At 37.2% G+C, this 19544-nt stretch overlaps 1 protein-coding gene across 2 annotated transcripts; it reads left to right on the top strand.

Moving 5' to 3' along the window:
• The first annotated feature begins 11036 nt into the window (after nucleotides 1-11036).
• Nucleotides 11037-19508, top strand: LOC113058228 (transgelin-like). 2 transcript variants are annotated; one of them, XM_026225928.1, is made up of 6 exons: nucleotides 11094-11188; nucleotides 12197-12242; nucleotides 12747-12931; nucleotides 14101-14269; nucleotides 18849-18951; nucleotides 19024-19508. In XM_026225928.1, exons 3-6 carry the CDS (start codon nucleotides 12752-12754, stop codon nucleotides 19169-19171), a joined length of 600 nt encoding a protein of 199 aa, XP_026081713.1. In that variant the 5' UTR covers nucleotides 11094-11188; nucleotides 12197-12242; nucleotides 12747-12751; the 3' UTR covers nucleotides 19172-19508. The 2 variants fall into 2 exon arrangements, with proteins under 2 accessions (XP_026081712.1, XP_026081713.1); XM_026225927.1 differs by lacking the exon at nucleotides 12197-12242 and having other exon boundaries at nucleotides 11037-11188.
• Nucleotides 19509-19544: the final 36 nt, after the last annotated feature.

Here is a 19544-nt window from a genome sequence, read left to right as displayed (position 1 = left end):
GAAAACTCAGAGGTATGAGTGGGAGACTGAGAGGGTATACAGGGGAGTCAGGGCTGGACGGAACCAGCGGAGAAACAGGAATATTAGGGATTACCTCCATAGACCAGTCCATCAGATCCAGAACTTGCTCCATATGACCTTCAGAGACTGTATACAGCTCACCCTCAGTCACAGGAGTGTGGGCAGGGCTTTCCTCCACGCCCTTGATCTCCACGAGGACTCCCACGATGCACGGTGTTGCCGGCTCACACACCTGGTCAGTCGCGCTCTCGAGATTCGGCTCCCTGTCGGTGAATGGCTCGGGCTCTGCGGCTGCGGTGGGCTCTGGCTCCGTGTGGCGGGATGGTGGCTGGCTGGTCTCTGGGTCGGGAGTGGGACTGGCGAGATCCTCTATGGGGCAGACGGTGAAAGGTGAGCCATTTCTCGCCAGAGTCCACTCCACGAATGCGGCGAAATCCTCCCGAGGACCATCTTCGGGCGACAACGCTCTGCACTTGGAGTTCAGGCTGGTGTTGTAGAAGGTGCAGAGCGCGTCATCCGGGTAGCTGGTGGCATTAGCTAATAGAAGAAACCGTCTGGTATGGTCCTCGAGAGAACATCCTTCCTGCTTCAGCAGGAGGATGAGGAATTCGAGGCGATAGAGGGGATCCATAGAAACTAAGAAAAGAAAGGACTGTGAAAAAACGAAAGCAAAACGGAGGGAAAAACACGCAGTTTTATACTTTCTTTTTTAGGTCGGGTCTTCTGTCACGGTTTACGCTGCCGGAAGGAACACGGAGCCGAGGATAAACGAAATAAGGTTTTATTTTCCAACATAGAAGTTATCCAAACATGGATCACAGAGGAAGACACACGTAAGTAGCATGTGAGTGAGTTAGTAGACCCGACAAAACAGAACTGAAAGGACAGGGCTTATGTACAAGGACAGGGCTTATGTATCCATGTGATAATGGGGAAACACAGGTGGATGGAATCACTAAATTAACAGGGACATGGAACACATGAGGAATAGAATAGACACACCTGGGAACTAATCAAACCAAACACGGAAGACAGAAACTGGGTCACAGGGGCAAAAACACACTAAATGAGTCCAGGTATGTGACAGTTACAATGTAGTTACTTATGTTTCAGGGGGATAAAAGGAAATTTAGTTTGTATATTTATTCTCCACCAATTAAAATAATTCCAAAAGAAACCAAAACATCAACCGTTGTATGTCACAAACTGTAACGAGGCGTCAACAGAGTGAGGATCCATCTGCTCCTTTATTGAAATCATAGTAAACAGGGAAAGTCAAACACATAAGAGAAGACAGAAGCCAAATCGTTATCCTGGGACATGCAAAGGGTCGGGGCAGTTAGCAAACAATCAGTCCTCAATGTTACAATAACAACACTGTAAAAAAAAAAATTGCGTCAACTTAAAAAAATAAGGCAACTTATCACATGCGCTTTTTCGAGTGAACTTAAACGGGGACTAAAATCCACCCAACTTAAAATAACTTGATATCACAAGTTGTCACAACATAAATAGTCATGTTAACCTAATAAATATCAGAACAAAATACACACATGCACAGTGTTCATCATTCATCATTACGTTAGCAGTCCTGTGTCACACTGTAAAAAGTAAAACATAGCTGTTTTTCGTTTGATATACTTTTTTCATTCCAATAGCCTAAAATGATTAGATTGTTAAGTAAAATTACATTTTGTAATTTGTATGTGTACAAAATTACATTTTGTAATTTGTATCTATTTTCTTAGATTGATACAATATAAAATTAAAACATTAAAACAAATGTAAAACATTACAATGAAATTTAAATTATACATTCGATCAAACAACTTTTATTAGATTAAGCATGGCTTGCGCATGCGCACAGATGAAAATTAGAGAGAAAGTTCTGGAAGAGACCGAACGCATCCGAAGTCGGAGGAGGCTGGTTATCTGTCAAACAGCATGAGGCGAAGAGGACACGTTTATCAGGTAAGGGAGGAATTAACCAAAATTGCACGTCTGCTTTATCCTTGCCCTTTATTTCAGCACTCACACTATAATTTTAGGTAACTAGTTAAGTTTTTATAAGGTGACTTCCTTGGTACAGTTTTACTGATAGCCAGGCTAGTGCGACCTATCTAGCATAACGTTAATGTAATGGGGAAACTTATTCAGCATTTAAATACTTGAATATCATTAATGTCGTATCATTTTAATTAACAGACACGCAGATTAGAAGTTATAATGTTAATTTAGACATTAACGTTAGCGGTATAGCGTTAACATTGCGCCATTTTACAGCTAACGATTTTCCTGGGAAATCCAAGAACTTAATATTATATAGACCGATTGAACGGTATTATGTAAGGAAAAAAAATATTTTCTCACTCTGAATGTTGTAAAAAAAAAGTTGTATTCATGACTAAGGCTTGAGTATATTGCATTTCTTTGTCAACGTGTAACGTTTCCCGCTCAGAGTTTAGTCTAACTGGCTCTGCTCCGGGCACTCAATGCCAATATGAAAACGGATTTTATATGTTTTATGTTTTAAATTTGCGAAGGCAGGAAATGAATGTGAGGAAAATGAATTTACACTTGGAAACTGTAAAACTAAACCGTATTAATGTTTGGACTTAATTTTAGGAAAGCTGCTTAGTAGTCCTCGTTCCTGGTGCCAGTTTTGGTTGTCTGTCAAGTCTTCTTAGCTTACACTGGTAAGTTGTTTTTGTCATGGGGGGAGGGGGTTGGGGTCAGGTGATTCATGCATTACATTCAATACTGATTGCACTGATTCGGGCTGGAGCAAATGATTACATATGCTGCGTCCCAATTCGCCTACTTATACTATGCCCTACTGTATGTACTCTTTTTGTATAAACGTATACAGTATACACATTTGAGTGTGTAGCAAAAGAGCTTTGGGACATACTACTTTGTCATTTTTAATGGACGGATCTTTCGCGTGCATCCTGTCATCATATACTGGCATGTCAATCATCTTATCACTGTTAAAATTCTCCATTCAATCTATTTTAATTTCCTACCTTTTTTAAAAGAAATGTAGCACATTCATCTACCAGTCATGTGTTTTCCATGCGGAGACTGTTCTTGTGTGCTTGCAATTTAAATATAATGATGCATTTAAGAGTTAATGGCTTAACGTATCTTTGCAAATGTTCAAAATGCTGCAGTAGCAATATAATGTAGATAACATTGAATAAACAAATTTTTGCCAGGTAAGATACTGATAATTAATTTACTTATGTTAAAGAAAGATGAAAATTTCATATTTGACTTGGAAGAACGATGTGCTGGTGAATTTGGCCAGTTACTACCACAATAACAGATTTTAAATTTGAGTTGTGCTCCAATCCGCAAACTAAAGATAACTCTTGCATTTCTGTATCATGTTTCCTTAGTTATCCGTTTATGTGGAAAAGCAAAGACTGTGGAGAGAGTTTTTAAGAAGAAATGAAGTACTAAAGCACATCAGACTTCACTATTGTTATGATCGGGGGCATGCCTTCTCCTGTATTTTTGAGCATTCACTGTAAAAAGTGATTCTCCATATTTACTCAAAATTGTGACAACAGATTACAAGCAATATTATTAATTAAATGTAACACATTAGAATTAATTAGAATTAACCATTCAAAATGAGTAGAATAAAATGAAAAAATAAAGTAAAATTTACACAAAAATATTGATTTCATTAGACAAAAAACAAACAAACAAAAAACATTATGCCAAAGAATACTATGTTATGCATGCAAGGCCAGTAGTTGGCGATCATGAAACACCCTGTGAAAACATTATATGCATGCACATGATGTCAACCTTTTTAAATATTCACATTTTTGTTGCTTACATAGATATGATACAGGCATCAAGTTCAAAAGGTTGTGTCTTAAGGCCCCCAAAACAGAGTTATTGAAGACACCTAAAGTTCACAAACAGAATCACTAAAGGAAAAAAGGGTAAATTATTTGGTTACCATTACAGTGGTCAGTGTTTGCTTTAGTTGTGCTCTTGACCTTTGATACTCTATACAGATTTTGGTTAGTGTAGTTGTGATACAGCAGCTAGACAAGCCAAGAAAAAAATGAGATCAGATGGTGTTATTTGTTTTGACATCATCCTTTGATCTGGTTTTCTGACTTGGGTGTGTCTTTTCAATAACAAGCTTCCTGTGGTTGTGCAGTATATGTTCTGGTATTTCAGGATAATCAGAGAAATTCTTAGAAGCACTTCTGATCAAAATCTTGTTAAAAAAGGAAGGTAATTTTTCATTTAGGCATACGGACATCAAGAGTCAGCCTGAGAACCTCAACAATGGTGACCATCAAAAAGCATGTTGCACTGCATTCTGGGTGCCACCAATCAAAACTCATCTATGGCTCCCATCATGCTTTGCAGAATGAATAAATTATGAGCAACAATTTTTTAGTAGCTTGTTTTGTAATGCTTACAGATCATCTGTTTATCTGAATACGCTGTTTGTCACCGTTCTTGAGATAAATGCGCTTTTATTGTTGAATCACAGGGCGGCTATAACAAATGTTAATTTAACTCAGAGATCAGGCTCTAAATAAGTTCAGATATTCAGGTAAAACAAAGATTATGTCAAAGCATAACCAACACCACCTGATCATATTTTTTCTTAACTTGTCTAGGTGTTATAACTGAGATACAACAGCCATACAAAATATAACGTTAAAACGTCAAGGGTCAAGAGCACAACTAAAGCAAACACTGACCACTGTAATGGTAACCAATAATTTACCCTTTTCTCCTTCAGTGATTCTGTTCGTGAACTTTAGGTGTCTTCAATAACTCTGTTTTGGGGGCCTTAAGACACAACTTTTTGAACTTGATGCCTGTATCATATCTATGTAAGCAACAAAAATGTGAATATTTAAAAAGGTTGACATCATGTGCATGCATATAATGTTTTCACAGGGTGTTTCATGATCGCCAACTACTGGCCTTGCATGCATAACATAGTATTCTTCGGCATAATGTTTTTTGTTTGTTTGTTTTTTGTCCAATGAAATCAATATTTTTGTGTAAATTTCATTTTATTCTACTCATTTTGAATGGTTAATTCTAATTCATTTTAATGTGTTAAATTTAATTAATAATATTGCTTGTAATCTGTTGTCACAATTTTATTGAGTAAATATGGAGAATCACTTTTTACAGTGTTGCCCGTGTAAATGCAAGACATGGAGGGCTCTTATTGCTCATCTGAGCAAGTTCCATCCAGCAGAACAGTCCCAAAGAGGTCATTTTTCAACTTTTAAACGTCATCTCTGCAACAACCATAAACTTGCATCTGAAACTGAGTACTTTCAACACATTGGGAAACATTTAAGAAACCATGAACTGGTCAGTTGTATGTTTAATGGTTGCTCTTACCAAACAAATCTATATGGAGCTTTCTACATGCATAGATGGAGAAAAACACCCCTACACAATTAGAGTATTCAAACCTGAAGCTATTCATGGATCTGAGATCCCTCTTTTGGAGTCTTTGGAAAAATTTGATGCTGAGCTAGATGATGTACCATATGAAGATTTAACATTTGAAGAGCATACTGTTGTACCAGCAGAAACTGATTCCCCGAAGTAATTGAACTGCACAGCAAAATCCCCAGTGTTAATTTAACACTCTTGAGTGTGGACTCATATAAACACTAAAGCAGTGTTAAAAGTAACACTGAAGCAGAGTTGAAGTTAATGAGATAATTAAGAAGTTAATTGAGTTATGATTGACCATTATTGAAGACACCTGATGTTAACAAGCAGAATCAACAAACGAGAAAATCACAATTTGTGTATCACCATTATAGTGTTCAGTGTTTGCTTTAGTTGGGATCTTGACCCTTCAGTTATTATCTTTAGATTTTATGTGGCTGTGGTGACTGAATTATATCATACAGACAGACCACAGCAAAGGTAATCATGTGTGCCATTGATTGTGATTTGAGCTATTTGTTATAGAGTGACCTGAATGCCTGAGTTTAAATTTCTTTACTGCATACATAAATTAAGTGAAAAAGAAAAGTAAGCAACCCAGCATTTCTGACATAGTATGACAGGTTTTTAATAGTTAGTACTACGTAAAAAAGTAATCTTTTGCTTGGACACACAGACATCAGGAATCAGCGTGAGCATCACAACAACGGTGACCATCAAAAAAGCATGTTGTAGCCAATAAAAACTCATCCATGGCTCCCATCATGCATTGCGGCATGAATAAATTATGAGCTGAACTGTCTTTTTAACTTTTTATTCTAACTATATTTTATTTTTGCTGTTTTTATGTTCATTTTGTATCTAGTTTTGTGATGTTCAGAGTTGGTCTGTTTATCTGAATATGCTGTTTGTCACCGTTGTTGAGATTCATACGTTGATTATTGTTATCTGTGTGTGCCTAAAATTAGAATTCTTTAATAAAAAATAAATCAGAATCACTTGCAAGAGATACCTACAAAATGTATAGAAAATACAGATTTGTTCATTGTGGAATCAAAGCTGTGACAATCAATAATGGAAGTTTTACTTTGAGAAAAGACTGTAAATGAGTTCAGTGATTCATGTCAAACAACGACTACATTAAAACATAATCATCAACACGCAATGATTTTTGCTCTTGGTTTAACTTTAAAAGTAAAAAGTTACAAGCCAAGATCCCAACTAAAGCAAACACTGAACACTATAATGGTGATACACACATTGTGATTTTCTCGTTTGGTGATTCTGCTTGTTAACATCAGGTGTCTTCAATAATGCTTAATCATAACTCAATTAACTTCTTAATTATCTCATTAACTTCAACTCTGCTTCAGTGTTACTTTTAACACTGCTTTAGTGTTTATATGAGTCCACACTCAGAGTGTTAAATTAACACTGGGGATTTTGCTGTGCATTTTGATAATACCTAGAAAATCAAAATCAACTGCGGGCAGCAGATCCTTTTCCTATTTGGCGCCTAAACTCTGGAATAACCTACCTAACATTGTTCGGGAGGCAGACACACTCTTGCAGTTTAAATCTAGATTAAAGACCCATCTCTTTAACCTGGCATACACATAACATACTAATATGCTTTTAATATCCAAATCCGTTAAAGGATTTTTAGGCTGCATTAATTAGGTAAACCGGAACCGGAAACACTTCCCATAACACCCGATGTACTTGCTACATCATTAGAAGAATGGCATCTACGCTAATATTAGTCTGTTTCTCTCTTACTCCAAGGCAGAGGTGTGAAGTAACGAAGTACAAATACTTCGTTACTGTACTTAAGTAGAAATTTGGGGTATCTATACTTTACTTGAGTGATTATTTTTCAGCCGACTTTTTACTTCTACTCCTTACATTTTCAGGCAAGTATCTGTACTTTCTACTCCTTACATTTTAAAAATAGCTTCATTACTGCTATTTCATTTCGGCTTGTTTTCATTCCGGCTTGTCATCATTCAAAAAAAAAAAAAAAACCTATCCAGATAAATCGCGCCATCCGGATGGAGTGAATTTGATTGTGGTTGGATGAGAAGTAAAACAGATACCATTCCGACACCCTATTGGTCTTTACGCGATCCATCGCACCTGCACATGACACAAATCACATCACAGTCCAGCCAGGACACAGACAGTTTTGGGTTCGTTTATCAAAAAATATATTTCTTAAAAGTAGGGTTGGGTATGGAACCGGTATCCGATCGCCTCAGAGTCAGTCCGCTTAAATTTCACATGAAACCAGCGTCAGACCGGTCTCCTCCCGTCTTTCAGCGCGCTCTTCAATCCGCAGAGGCGCAGACCGCGAACGGAGCAGCGCATGCGCACTTAAACAAACAGAGGACCTAGTGCATCCCAAATTTTTCAACATGAACATTTTAATATAACATTATAGTCATTATGGCCTATGGCCTTTAGAAAAATGTTTTTTGAGGCGGTGGGGTAGTACACAATAGGCCCCTGTGGTGCGGCCCAAGCTTTTGTTCTTAATGGCATTTTTTTCCCCTTACATTACTTTTACTTTTATACTTTAAGTAGTTTTTTAAACCAGTACTTTTACACTTTTACTTGAGTAAAAAGCTTGAGCTGATACTTCAACTTCTACAAAAGTCTTTTTAAACCCTAGTATCTATACTTCTACTTGAGTAATGAATGCCAGTACTTTTGACACCACTGCTCCAAGGTCACCGTAGCCACCAGATCCAGTCTGTATCCAGATCAGAGGGTCACTGCAGTCACCCGGATCCAGTACGTATCCAGACCAGATGGTAGATCAGCACCTAGAAAGGACCTCTACATCCCTGAAAGACAGCGGAGACCAGGACAACTAGAGCCCAGATACAGATCCCCTGTAAAGACCTTGTCTCAGAGGAGCACCAGGACAAGACCACAGGAAACAGATGATTCTTCTGCACAATCTGACTTTGCTGCAGCCTGGAATTGAACTACTGGTTTCGTCTGGTCAGAGGAGAACTGACCCCCAACTGAGCCTGGTTTCTCCCAAGGTTTTTTTCTCCATTCTGTCACCGATGGAGTTTTGGTTCCTTGCCGCTGTCGCCTCTGGCTTGCTTAGTTGGGGTCACTTCATCTACAGCGATATCATTGACTTGATTGCAAATAAATGCAAAGACACTATTTAAACTGAACAGAGATGACATAACTGAATTCAATGATGAACTGCCTTTAATTATCATTTTGCATTATTGACACACTGTTTTCCTAATGAATGTTGTTCAGTTGTTTTGATGCAATGTATTTTGTTTAAAGCGCTATATAAATAAAGGTGACTTGACTTGACTTGACTTAGTTCTTCTTTGTCACATCTTCCTCTTTATTCTTTGTCACATCTTCCTTGATGCTCCAAATGTTTTCTATGGGTGAAAGATCTGGACTGCAGGCTGGTCATTTCAGTACCCGGATCCTTCTTCTACACAGCCATGATGTTGTAATTGATGCAGTATGTGGTCTGGCATTGTCATGTTGGAAAATGCAAGGTCTTCCCTGAAAGAGACGACGTCTGGATGGGAGTAAATGTTGTTCTAGAACTTGGATACACCTTTCAGCATTGATGGTGCCTTTCCAGATGTGTAAGCTACCCATGCCACACACACTCATGCAACCCCACACCATCAGAGATGCAGCTTCTGAACTGAGCGCTGATAACAACTTGGGTTGTCCTTGTCCTCTTTAGTCCGGATGACATGGACGTCCCAGTTTTCCAAAAAGAACTTCACATTTTGATTCGTCTGACCACAGAACAGTTTTCCACTTTGCCACAGTCCATTTTAAATGAGCCTTGGCCCAGAGAAAACACCTGCGCTTCTGGATCATGTTTAGATATGGCTTCTTTTTTGACCTATAGAGTTTTAGCTGGCAACGGGGATTGGCACGGTGGATTGTGTTCACAGACGATGTTTTCTGGAAGTATTCCTGAGCCCATGTTGTGATTTCCATTACAGTAGCATTGCTGTATGTGATGCAGTGCTGTCTAAGAGCCGAAGATCACAGGCATCCAGTATGGTTTTCCTGCCTTGACCCTCACACACAGAGATTGTTCCAGATTCTCTGAATCTTTGGATGATATTTTCAATTCTTCTCTGAGAAACTCCTTTCTGATATTGCGTCACTATTTTTCGCCGCAGCATTGGGGAATTGGTGATCCTCTGCCCTTCTTGACTTCTGATAGACACTGCCACTCTCAGAGACTCTTTTTATACCCAATCATGTTCCCAATTGACCTAATAAGTTGCAAATTGGTCCTCCAGCTGTTCCTTATATGTACATTTAATTTTTCCAGCCTCTTACCTGTCCCAACTTTTTTTGGCATGTGTATTTCTCATGAAATCCAAAATGAGCCAATATTTGGCATGACATTTCAAAATGTCTCACTTTCAACATTTGATATGTTATCTTTATTCTGCTGTGAATAAAATATAAGCTTATGAGATTTGTAAATTATTCCTTTCCTTTTTTACTCACAATACATATTGTACAGTGTCCCGACTTTTTTGGAATCGGGTTTCTAGATAGATAGAGACAGACAGAGAGACGATGGATGGATGGACGAACAGATAGATAGAATAAAGAATGAAAGTCTGGGTCTTAAAAAACAGGGAGAAAACAATAATACAGTATGTATACATAAATGTAATTTGAAAAAGTAACACATAACAGTTTATTTTATTATTATTAATTATTATTTTATGATCACTTCTAACTAATATGCATATTACTAGCATATCGGCTGTTTATTAGTATTTATAAGCACATATTAATGTTTTATTCTGCATGGCCATATTTTAGATCCTATAATCCTAAACTTAACAACTACCTAACTGACTATAATTTAAGCAGCACATTAGGAGTGTATTGAGGCAGAAGATGAAGTTAACAGTTGGTTCATAGAATTGGACCTTAAAATTAATTGTGACAAAATATAGTATAGCATCGCATGCTTCCAACATTAGATAACGTAGTACTGAATGATCGCTGGGGAGAGTATTTTGTACATAGAAGGCCTTGTTAGCGGTTGCTTCCGAAGTCAGTAAATGATTTTGCTTCAGCATTCCTCAGCTCTCTCTTATTTCCCTTCTGCCAAAGCTTCTGCATCGACATCCCAACACAAATGCCTTAATTACTGTTCTGCTGACAGACGTGATTTCCTCCGTGCTCTGCGTCTCTAATGTGTATTCATCTGATCTATACACGACATCTGTCACTGTTCCATTTATATCCCTGTCTAAACTCAAAGCCCTCTGCTTACTCCAGCTCCACCTGGAGCCCCAGTATGCGTTCACACAGCCTTCCTCTTTATCTCTGCTGATGAGGTGATGTGGTATTTGGAGAATTCTGCTCTCCGACCAAACTACAGACTCTTGGCCTGGTTCCTGTCCTCATCCAAGCCTCTTCCCAAATAAGGCTTTGCTTTAACCAAGGTCCGAACTAGAAACCTTGCGTGCAGAGCAGAGGGGAGGGAGGGCTTGAGAAAAAGAGCCTGTCCTTTTAAGGTGTCAATTTCCTTTTCTCTGCCCCCTCTCACCGAATACCTCGTTTATTATTTATCTAATGGAAAAGACATCTCCTCTTGAAACTCTGCTGAATATAAAGCTCCAGGGTGACTGGTGCCTGCGTGAACAACAAAGCCATCTTCACTTTCACTAGAGTAAGTATTTTATTTTTTCATATGCTTTCAATTCCAAAGTCCTTTCAGTCAGTTATTTTGCTGATTATTGAGGCTTTTAAATTACATAAAGTAACAATCAGTGCAACTCTATATGCTCTACAATACATAATCTCAGTAAAGCTATCTTAATGAAAATTACATTTAGTGTTCTTGGTCTTTTTGATTGCAAGTAGTTATATCAAGTTCACTCTTTGATATGTAGCGTGAGCTTCTTCTTTGTTGTGTTGTACATTTTAATTGCAGCGTTTGTCTCAAACACATATCTTTCTTAATAAACACTAGAGCAGACCTCATCTGTTCCAACTGCTCTATGATCACATTGTCACTGATGAAGATCAGGGTGAGAAAAGACTGTGGAAAAAAGAAATACATTTCAGTAATAATATACTTAACTAAATATAAACATTATTTATGTTTATTATGACATTTATTTGTGTGATAGATAAATTTGAGACAAAATTAATTAACCAATCAGTCAGCTTCATGAACAAGCCAACCTGAACAGTGTGGATAAATGCTCATACTGAGTGTAGATTACAAACAAATAATGCAATATTGCAATGTTAAACCATATGGAAACTTAAATGATACTTAAAAATGTGTAAATGTCAGTGTATTACAAAATACTAAACAAGCAATTAAAGATTGACATTTTTCTCAGCACTTCACGTTTCTTTTCTTTAAATTATTACTTTTTTCTGGTTTGGAATTGTATAATCTGATGTATAATGTGTATATATAAATATCAACCAGAAACCATTTATACTTGATACATTTATACTGACTCCAATTGTGGCTTCATTGTCCTTTTCATAATTTCATTTAATAACAAATTATTTTTTTTATTTAATAATTTATTTAATTTCATTAAATGTTTTGCTGTTTGTCTCCAAATTAATAATTAAAAAATTAATTAATCAGTTAAAAAAGGTGCAGATGTTTGCTGTAATGCTCAAAGGTTGAATGACTTTAAACTCATTCCTTAAGGTCGGGACGTCAGAGGAACTTGGTAAAGCGCAGAATGTTAGCACAGGTGAAGGTGCTGCTCTCGTTTTGTTTTTGTGTGTGTGTGTGTGTGTGTGTGTGATATGTGCTGAGGTGTGTGACTGTAACTGATGGTGTTTCCGGAGGAGCATGTTCATCTGATCCTGTCTGGTTCAGCTGTACAGTACTGATTTCTCCATCCACCTCCAGTCAAGGACTATATGAGCATGTGAATCTCTCAGCTTCTGCCTCTATGGTTGTTTTGTTCAATAGTTTAGCACAAGTTATCCATTTGACACACCATTTTTTTTTTTAATTGTGCTGAACTGTTTGCCATTGGAAATGTTGGACTTTTTACACTACACAACATTTATGAGCATGATTTGGACGTTGATTTTTGCATTGTGACTGCTTCCAATTGCATCATTGGCTTTTTCCACATTATTTTGATGGCGATTCGCTTAATTTTAAATTCCAGAAATGATAAGAAATCCGACATGGAATTGCACATATTAAGAAACTTTGTGTTATACTATTGACCTTCTCTACACAGGGACCATGGCAAACAAGGGTCCATCGTATGGCATGAGTCGCCAAGTGCAGGATAAAATCGAGCAGAAGTACGACCCTGAGCTGGAGGTGCGTCTGGTGGAGTGGATCGGGACTCAGTGCGGCTCCGGGGTCGGAAAACCAGAGGCAGGAAAACTGGGATTCCAGGCCTGGCTCAAAGACGGATGTGTAAGCCATGCATGTGTGGTGCTCTCAAGATAATCATGCCAACAACATGTTGCGTACTTCTAAGAAAAGGCTCCCAAGAAAAAGGCTTTGACAGCATTTTGTCTATCTATCTATGAAAATAAAAAACCTTGAGATTTAAAAATCTATTTTCAAGAGTGACCTGGCCAAGAAAAAAAAAAAAAAACATTAAAAAATATATATACAGTTACAATCAGTTAAACCAAAAACCAACTGAATTCATTTAACAAGAGCAGCTTGTGAAGATATTATGTTGTTGCTGAATCCAGAAAATGAAGCAGCTTATTTAAACCCTTTTACCCATCTTCATTTAGACCAGTTGGTGACTTTTTCTAAAGCTCACTCCCTAAGAGCACAAGAAGAGCCTGAAAGCCTAGAAGACTTTGAGACGAAGACCTAAGCATCACCCTGGATAACATGTTGAAAGAGGATGAAACTCAAAAAATTTAGATCATTGATAGTTTTCAGTCGCTTGACTGGCTCGAGACCTGGTGGACAAAACATCCACAGAACTGCAGCACAAGCCCGTCAACTCTCCATCTGTTCCAATCCACAAATATTTAGATCATCTCTCAAAAGAATAAAACAAAGACGTGAACAAATGCATGTTTTGGCCATTTGCAATACATATAAAACACTCTCTGAAATATTTAAATCACTTAAAACGACGGGACATTCTAAAATGTTTGATGAGAAAACACCTAAAGTGCCTTTAAAACAGTGAATTCAGTTCAGCTTATTGATGATGCATGCTTTATACAGGCAAGAAAATGAGTTCAGAATATGAAGTGATGGGAAAACATTTAATATTAAACTGCACATTGCGTTTATATTCTGGATTCATCTGCTTGCCTTGCAAAGTCTGCATCATTAGTAATGTGTGCTCTGAATTTAACCTTTAAATACCACCATCTTACTGCAGTACTACTAAAACTAACTTTTCTCCTCAGTGGAGGAAAGCCTTGTTTTCCCCTCCATGTGAGTGTGATGTCTTGTGAAAGCTTAAATGAATAGGCATTGAAATAAAGACTCCAAAATTGGCATAAGAAATGCTAAGAAGAAGAAAAATCACACCGCACTGATGTTATTATAATATCATTCACAATGATGGCGTCTCTGGAGCGTAATCTGGTTCTCTGTGCCGCTCTCAGGTGTTGTGTGAGCTCATCAATACTCTGTCTAAGGACAAGCCTGTGAAGAAGATCCAGAGCTCCAGCATGGCCTTCAAGCAGATGGAGCAGATCTCACAGTTCCTCAGCGCTGCCGAGCGATACGGCGTCGCCAAAACTGACATGTTTCAGACCGTAGATCTGTGGGAGGGTGAGTTAGACCACACACACACACACACACACACACACACACACACACACACACACACACCCACACACACACACTCACACACACACACACACACACACACACACACACACACACGCACACTCACATATTCATGACAAACATTCAGATCTCTGGTCAAATTCTCTATTCAATATATCTGTTTAAATCAGCATTCCTCTATTAACTTAACATTATCAGCTAACTTTAAGTTTGTTCAAGTTGAATCATTTTTAATATATAACATGAGACTAAGAGCAAAACTAAAATAGCTTATCATATATGCAGTAAACATTTGTGTCTGGTTAACAGGATACTAAACAGTCATACTGTTTCATAGATTTAGTGTGTACTGTAATGCAAAATTAATATTAAAATAAAACATTAATTGTAAAGTTAAAATAATAATAATTGCAAATTGACATGCCCCTCATCCATCACCATTCAATTTCAATGGTTTGTGTAGAATAAAGTAATTAACTCTGACAAACTTTGAAAAGTTGTTATTAAAAATATTTGAGAAAAAAAAATAAAAATAAATATAAATAACTTGTTTTAGTTGTTTGTCTTTATTATACCTGTCATAGTCGTTAATCCCCCATCTGAGGGTTGCCCCCCCTAGAATTATAATTAAAAAAAAAACAGCTTTGTATTGTAAATAACAATGTTTTATACTTTAATTGTGTAAGTAGTAAAACAACACAAACACAAATCAATATTCTGCATCATATTATTTAATTATGTGGCAAGTAGCCGTGTAATAAGCGGTATAATGTGCATCCAGCCGGTTTTTCACATGACCACAGCAGCTTGACATGGTCCAGTCTGTCTCCCTGCTGCACTATAGTAGCTATAGTAGTATAGTAGTTCAGGCTTCTTTGTATACATACATCCTTACAAGTACAATTTTAGCTGGATTATTTGTGTCCCCTTAAAGAATGTTATGTTTATTGTCCCCCCCCAACTGTTAGACGAAATTTACGCCGCCAATACCTGTTAATATCAATGTTATATTATCGGAAAAAAGCATTAATCATAATTGTTTTTGTTTACTAAAATTTCTTAGTACAAAATGTAGTAAGGTTTATGTAGTAGGCTAGTTATTTTGCATTTACATTCAACCAAGTAATATCCTCCATCCAACAATTCTTCAAACTGTTTGTGTCCTTTTTTCTCTTTACAAGATCAGGATGAGTTTGTTTCTTCATCAGATTTGTAGAAATGTAGCACAGCATCTGTGTCACTCACAGAAATATTTCACCCCAAATTTAAGATGTATGTAATTTTATTACATGACAAATTCCCATTTATATTTTTTTCATAACTTTGATGAAAACCAATCAAATAAACTTTAAATAACAGAATCTTGTTTGTTTTATAACTCTTACAGAAGATCTTAGTGACAATGAACTAAGGTTTAGATGTTGATTTATTGTTTCATTTGAAGTAACCATGTTAGAGATCAGTGTTTGCTTTAGTTGGGCTCTTGACCCTTGATTTCTGTCTTAATATTTTCTCTGGCTGTTATAACCGTGTGTTTCTAAAACACATTTGTTGTAATTCAAAAGCCCAGAAGAAATGCCATCAGGTGTTAACCTGTACCTAGGTGTAGACTGTTATACTTTATATAGGTGATGATAATCATCAATTATTGAACTGTACAGAGTCTAGTCTCTGATGATATAGGTGTTGAGTAATTTGATTGATTATCATAAAAGTGATTCTAAGAGCCAGTGGTTCTGTAATAATCAGTTAATCTGAATAACTTTTCAAACAGTGTGGTCTTCTATGGTGTCAAACAGTCACACACAGACATCAATAATCAGAATATGAACCTCAACAATGGTGACCATAAAAAAATGCTGCATTGCATGCTGGTCGCCATGGATGAGTTCTGTACTACAATAGTACCCAGAATGCATTGCAGCATGTTTTTTCGTCACCATTGTAGAGGTTAATATTCTGATTATTAATGTCTGTGTTTGACCAGTTACTGGCATAGAAGAAAAATGTATGTGTACAAAATGTTTGGAATTTACTTGAATATTAACTGATTATCACAGAATCACTGGCTCTTAATCTCACTTTTACAAGGTCCACTTCTACTAATTACACAACACCTACTTCATCAGAGATTAGACTCTGTACAGTTCAATAATTGATGATTATCATCACCGATATAAGGTATAACAGTCTACACCTAGGTACAGGTTAACACCTGATGGCATTTCTTCTGGGCTTTTGAGTTACAACAAATGTGTTTTAGAAACACACGGTTATAACATCCAGAGAAAAGACTAAGACAGAAGTCAAGGGTCAAGAGCCCAACTAAAGCAAACACTGATCTCTAACATGGTTACTTCAAATGAAACAATAAATCAACATCTAAACCTTAGTTCATTCTCAATAAGATCTTCTGTAAGAGTTATAAAACAAACAAGATTCTGTTATTTAAAGTTTATTTGATTGGTTTTCATCAAAGTTATGAAAAAAATATAAATGGGAATTTGTTAGTAATAAAATTACATAAATCTTAAATTTGGGGTGAAATATTTCTGTGAGTGTATCAGCTGTTTGGACTCATTCTGACGGCACCCATTCACTGCAGAGCATCCACTGATGAGACACTGATGCAATGCTAAATTTCATTAATGGAACAGCATTGCCATTTTGTTTTATTTTTAAAAAACTATTTGACAATGCTAGAATTGACTTATCCTTTTTCTATTGTTTTTACATTTGTGATAGGGTTAAAATAATAATGCTTTAGGTTCAGAATCAGTAACAACAACTATAACAATATATTTTGAATTTCAAGCCATAGCTTAAGAAAAATTTGAAGAGCAAAAGCATGAAAACATTATACATATGATACTTTGGGCCTGAGGGGTGGAAAATATGATTTGCTATTAGTTCAGCAATAACCTTTCAAATGAAATGATTATAGCCCAGCTGGGATGATTGATGTTACATTCAAACCACAATAAAATAATCCCTTAATTACCAAAATACCCATAATTCCAAAACAAAAATCTCTTTGCATATTAACTGGCTTCTTCTGTTGCCAAAAAATATATCAAATCAATTTAGGACGGTCTCCCTGCTAAGAGAAACAAAACCAGTTCAGATCTACGTGCATCTTCATAGCTTGCATGTGCACAAGAGTTAGGGCTGCAGGATTAATCTCATGTGATTGTTATGCGTGTCTTTGTCAGTGAAGCCGGTTCTGTGATTAGCAGTAAATGTCCATCACCTGGTTTCAAATTGAGCGGCACTTCCCAGATAGATTTTTTTTTTGTTCTAAAATGTTACTATATTAGGAAATGTTCTTAGAACAATGTTTTTAGCGGGTAGTTTTATTTTTATTTCCAGAACGTTCTCTCAAAAGATAGGATAATGTTCTCTAAAACATTCTAAAAGTGTTTATTAATAACATTATTAGAACATTATCCCCCATCATTCTAATTAAGATTTAAGCAGAGGTTTAGATGTTGATGTCTGTTTCAAAGTAATAGTTTGGTTTGATGTCACCATAATGGTGATAAGTGTTGGCTTTAGTTGTGCAATTTGACACTTAACTTGTCAGTGTTGTTCTTTAGCTGCTGTAGTCTTTATTGTGGCCAAAACAGCAAGAGAACATGTGGTTCGATGGTGCTGATCGCTTGCTGATGATTGATATATCACCATATATGTGGTCTGGTTACCTGTTTTCACCCAAGCTAATGGGTGGTGTTAAGTGTTATTTATTAAAGTGACTCAATGGGTCAACAGCCTCACACCCATCTGAATTTAAAGCAGATAATTTCAAGGATTTAAAAAAAAAAAAAGCATTGCGGCATGAATCATGTCACCATTGTTGAGATTCTTACACTAATTCTTGAGGTCTCTGTGTGTCTAAGCACTCCGAGGTTCAAAGTGATTCTTGAAAAATGTAATTTAAAAAGATCAGACAATAATAAATAACATAAATCTGCAGGATTTTGTGCATTGCAACACATCTGCTATAGTCACTAATATGAATTTAATAGCATAGGTTAGACTTCTGATAAAAACTGGTGATCAGATTGTTATATAAGGAAATTTTTAATACCAGCAAGTGACCATCAACTCATCTGTTAATCTAAATAAGAACTGTTTTACATATCTGACAGAAATAAATCTTGTTTATAATAAGTGAAGTTGGTAATACTGTTTTTGGAGTATTTACGCTAGAGTTTGACACCAAACAGAAGTTGGGTTTTCACTTTCAACCAACATCTGACTTCTGAACAATATCAGTCCACATCTAGTGTGATGGGAAGCCATAGTTCACTGACAAGCTGCGCAATATCGTGTTCATAATCACAGATAAATCACATGCAGTCATGAACGTGATATTGTGTTGCTTGTCAGCGAACTACAGCTCTGTATATTAAGTGCAGCTCCATTCGAAAACAGCTGATGGACATTTACCACTAATCACAGAACCATCTTTACTGATGAGACACGCATGACAATCACAGGCGATTAATCGTGCAGCCCTAACAAGAGCTGTGTTTAATCTCGCTGCTGCTGCTGTGGTCAGGGAAGGACTTGGCCGCGGTGCAGAGGACACTCACGGCTCTGGGCAGCATCGCTGTTACTAAAGATGAGGGCTTCTTCCGTGGAGACCCCAGCTGGTTCTTCAAGTGAGTCCCGCTGACCACACACACGCTTCTCAGTCAAGATACACACGTTACACATCTGCTCTCTGCTTGCAGGACAGCTCAGGAGAACCGGAGAGACTTCTCTGATGACCAGCTGAAGGAAGGGAAGAATGTCATCGGTCTGCAGATGGGATCCAATAAAGGGGCGACCCAGTCTGGCATGACGGGCTACGGCAGACCCCGACAGATCCTGAACCCATGAGTCCTTCATCAGCTCCCGAGCATCACTGCATCCCAGCGGCTGGACTCCAGACGTGCAAGAGGACCAGACCGTGTACATCACATAAATAAAGATTAACAACACTCACCACTAAAACAAGTTTCCATATCCAGTGTCACTCCCTGCTTGTGGAACATATCTGGCCAAATTACAATCGCAGTGCATCATGATTGTGTGGTCTAATATTCAGTTTGTGATTTCAGATCAATCTTATGTTTCACTACCTGTCACACAGAAAGACTTCTCACCAGCCGATCAATTCCTCATACAATCAAACTTCACTCCTCACTTTAAAGAAATAAAATTAGTTTGCAATCAACATTTTGTGTGTAACCCATGCAGAAAGAAGAGAGAT

This window comes from Carassius auratus, chromosome 40 (assembly GCF_003368295.1).
Source record: "Carassius auratus strain Wakin chromosome 40, ASM336829v1, whole genome shotgun sequence".
NCBI lineage: Eukaryota > Metazoa > Chordata > Actinopteri > Cypriniformes > Cyprinidae > Carassius > Carassius auratus.
This window is presented reverse-complemented; position numbering and strand designations above follow the sequence as displayed.

Bases quoted from the DNA above. Each gene is read 5' to 3' on its own strand.
- LOC113058228 (XM_026225927.1), top strand. From the start codon at position 12,752: ATGGCAAACAAGGGTCCATCGTATGGCATGAGTCGCCAAGTGCAGGAT. The intron at 12,932-14,100 runs GTAAGCCATGCA...TGCCGCTCTCAG, and splicing joins CCTGGCTCAAAGACGGATGT to GTGTTGTGTGAGCTCATCAA. The intron at 14,270-18,848 runs GTGAGTTAGACC...TGCTGTGGTCAG, and splicing joins GACCGTAGATCTGTGGGAGG to GGAAGGACTTGGCCGCGGTG.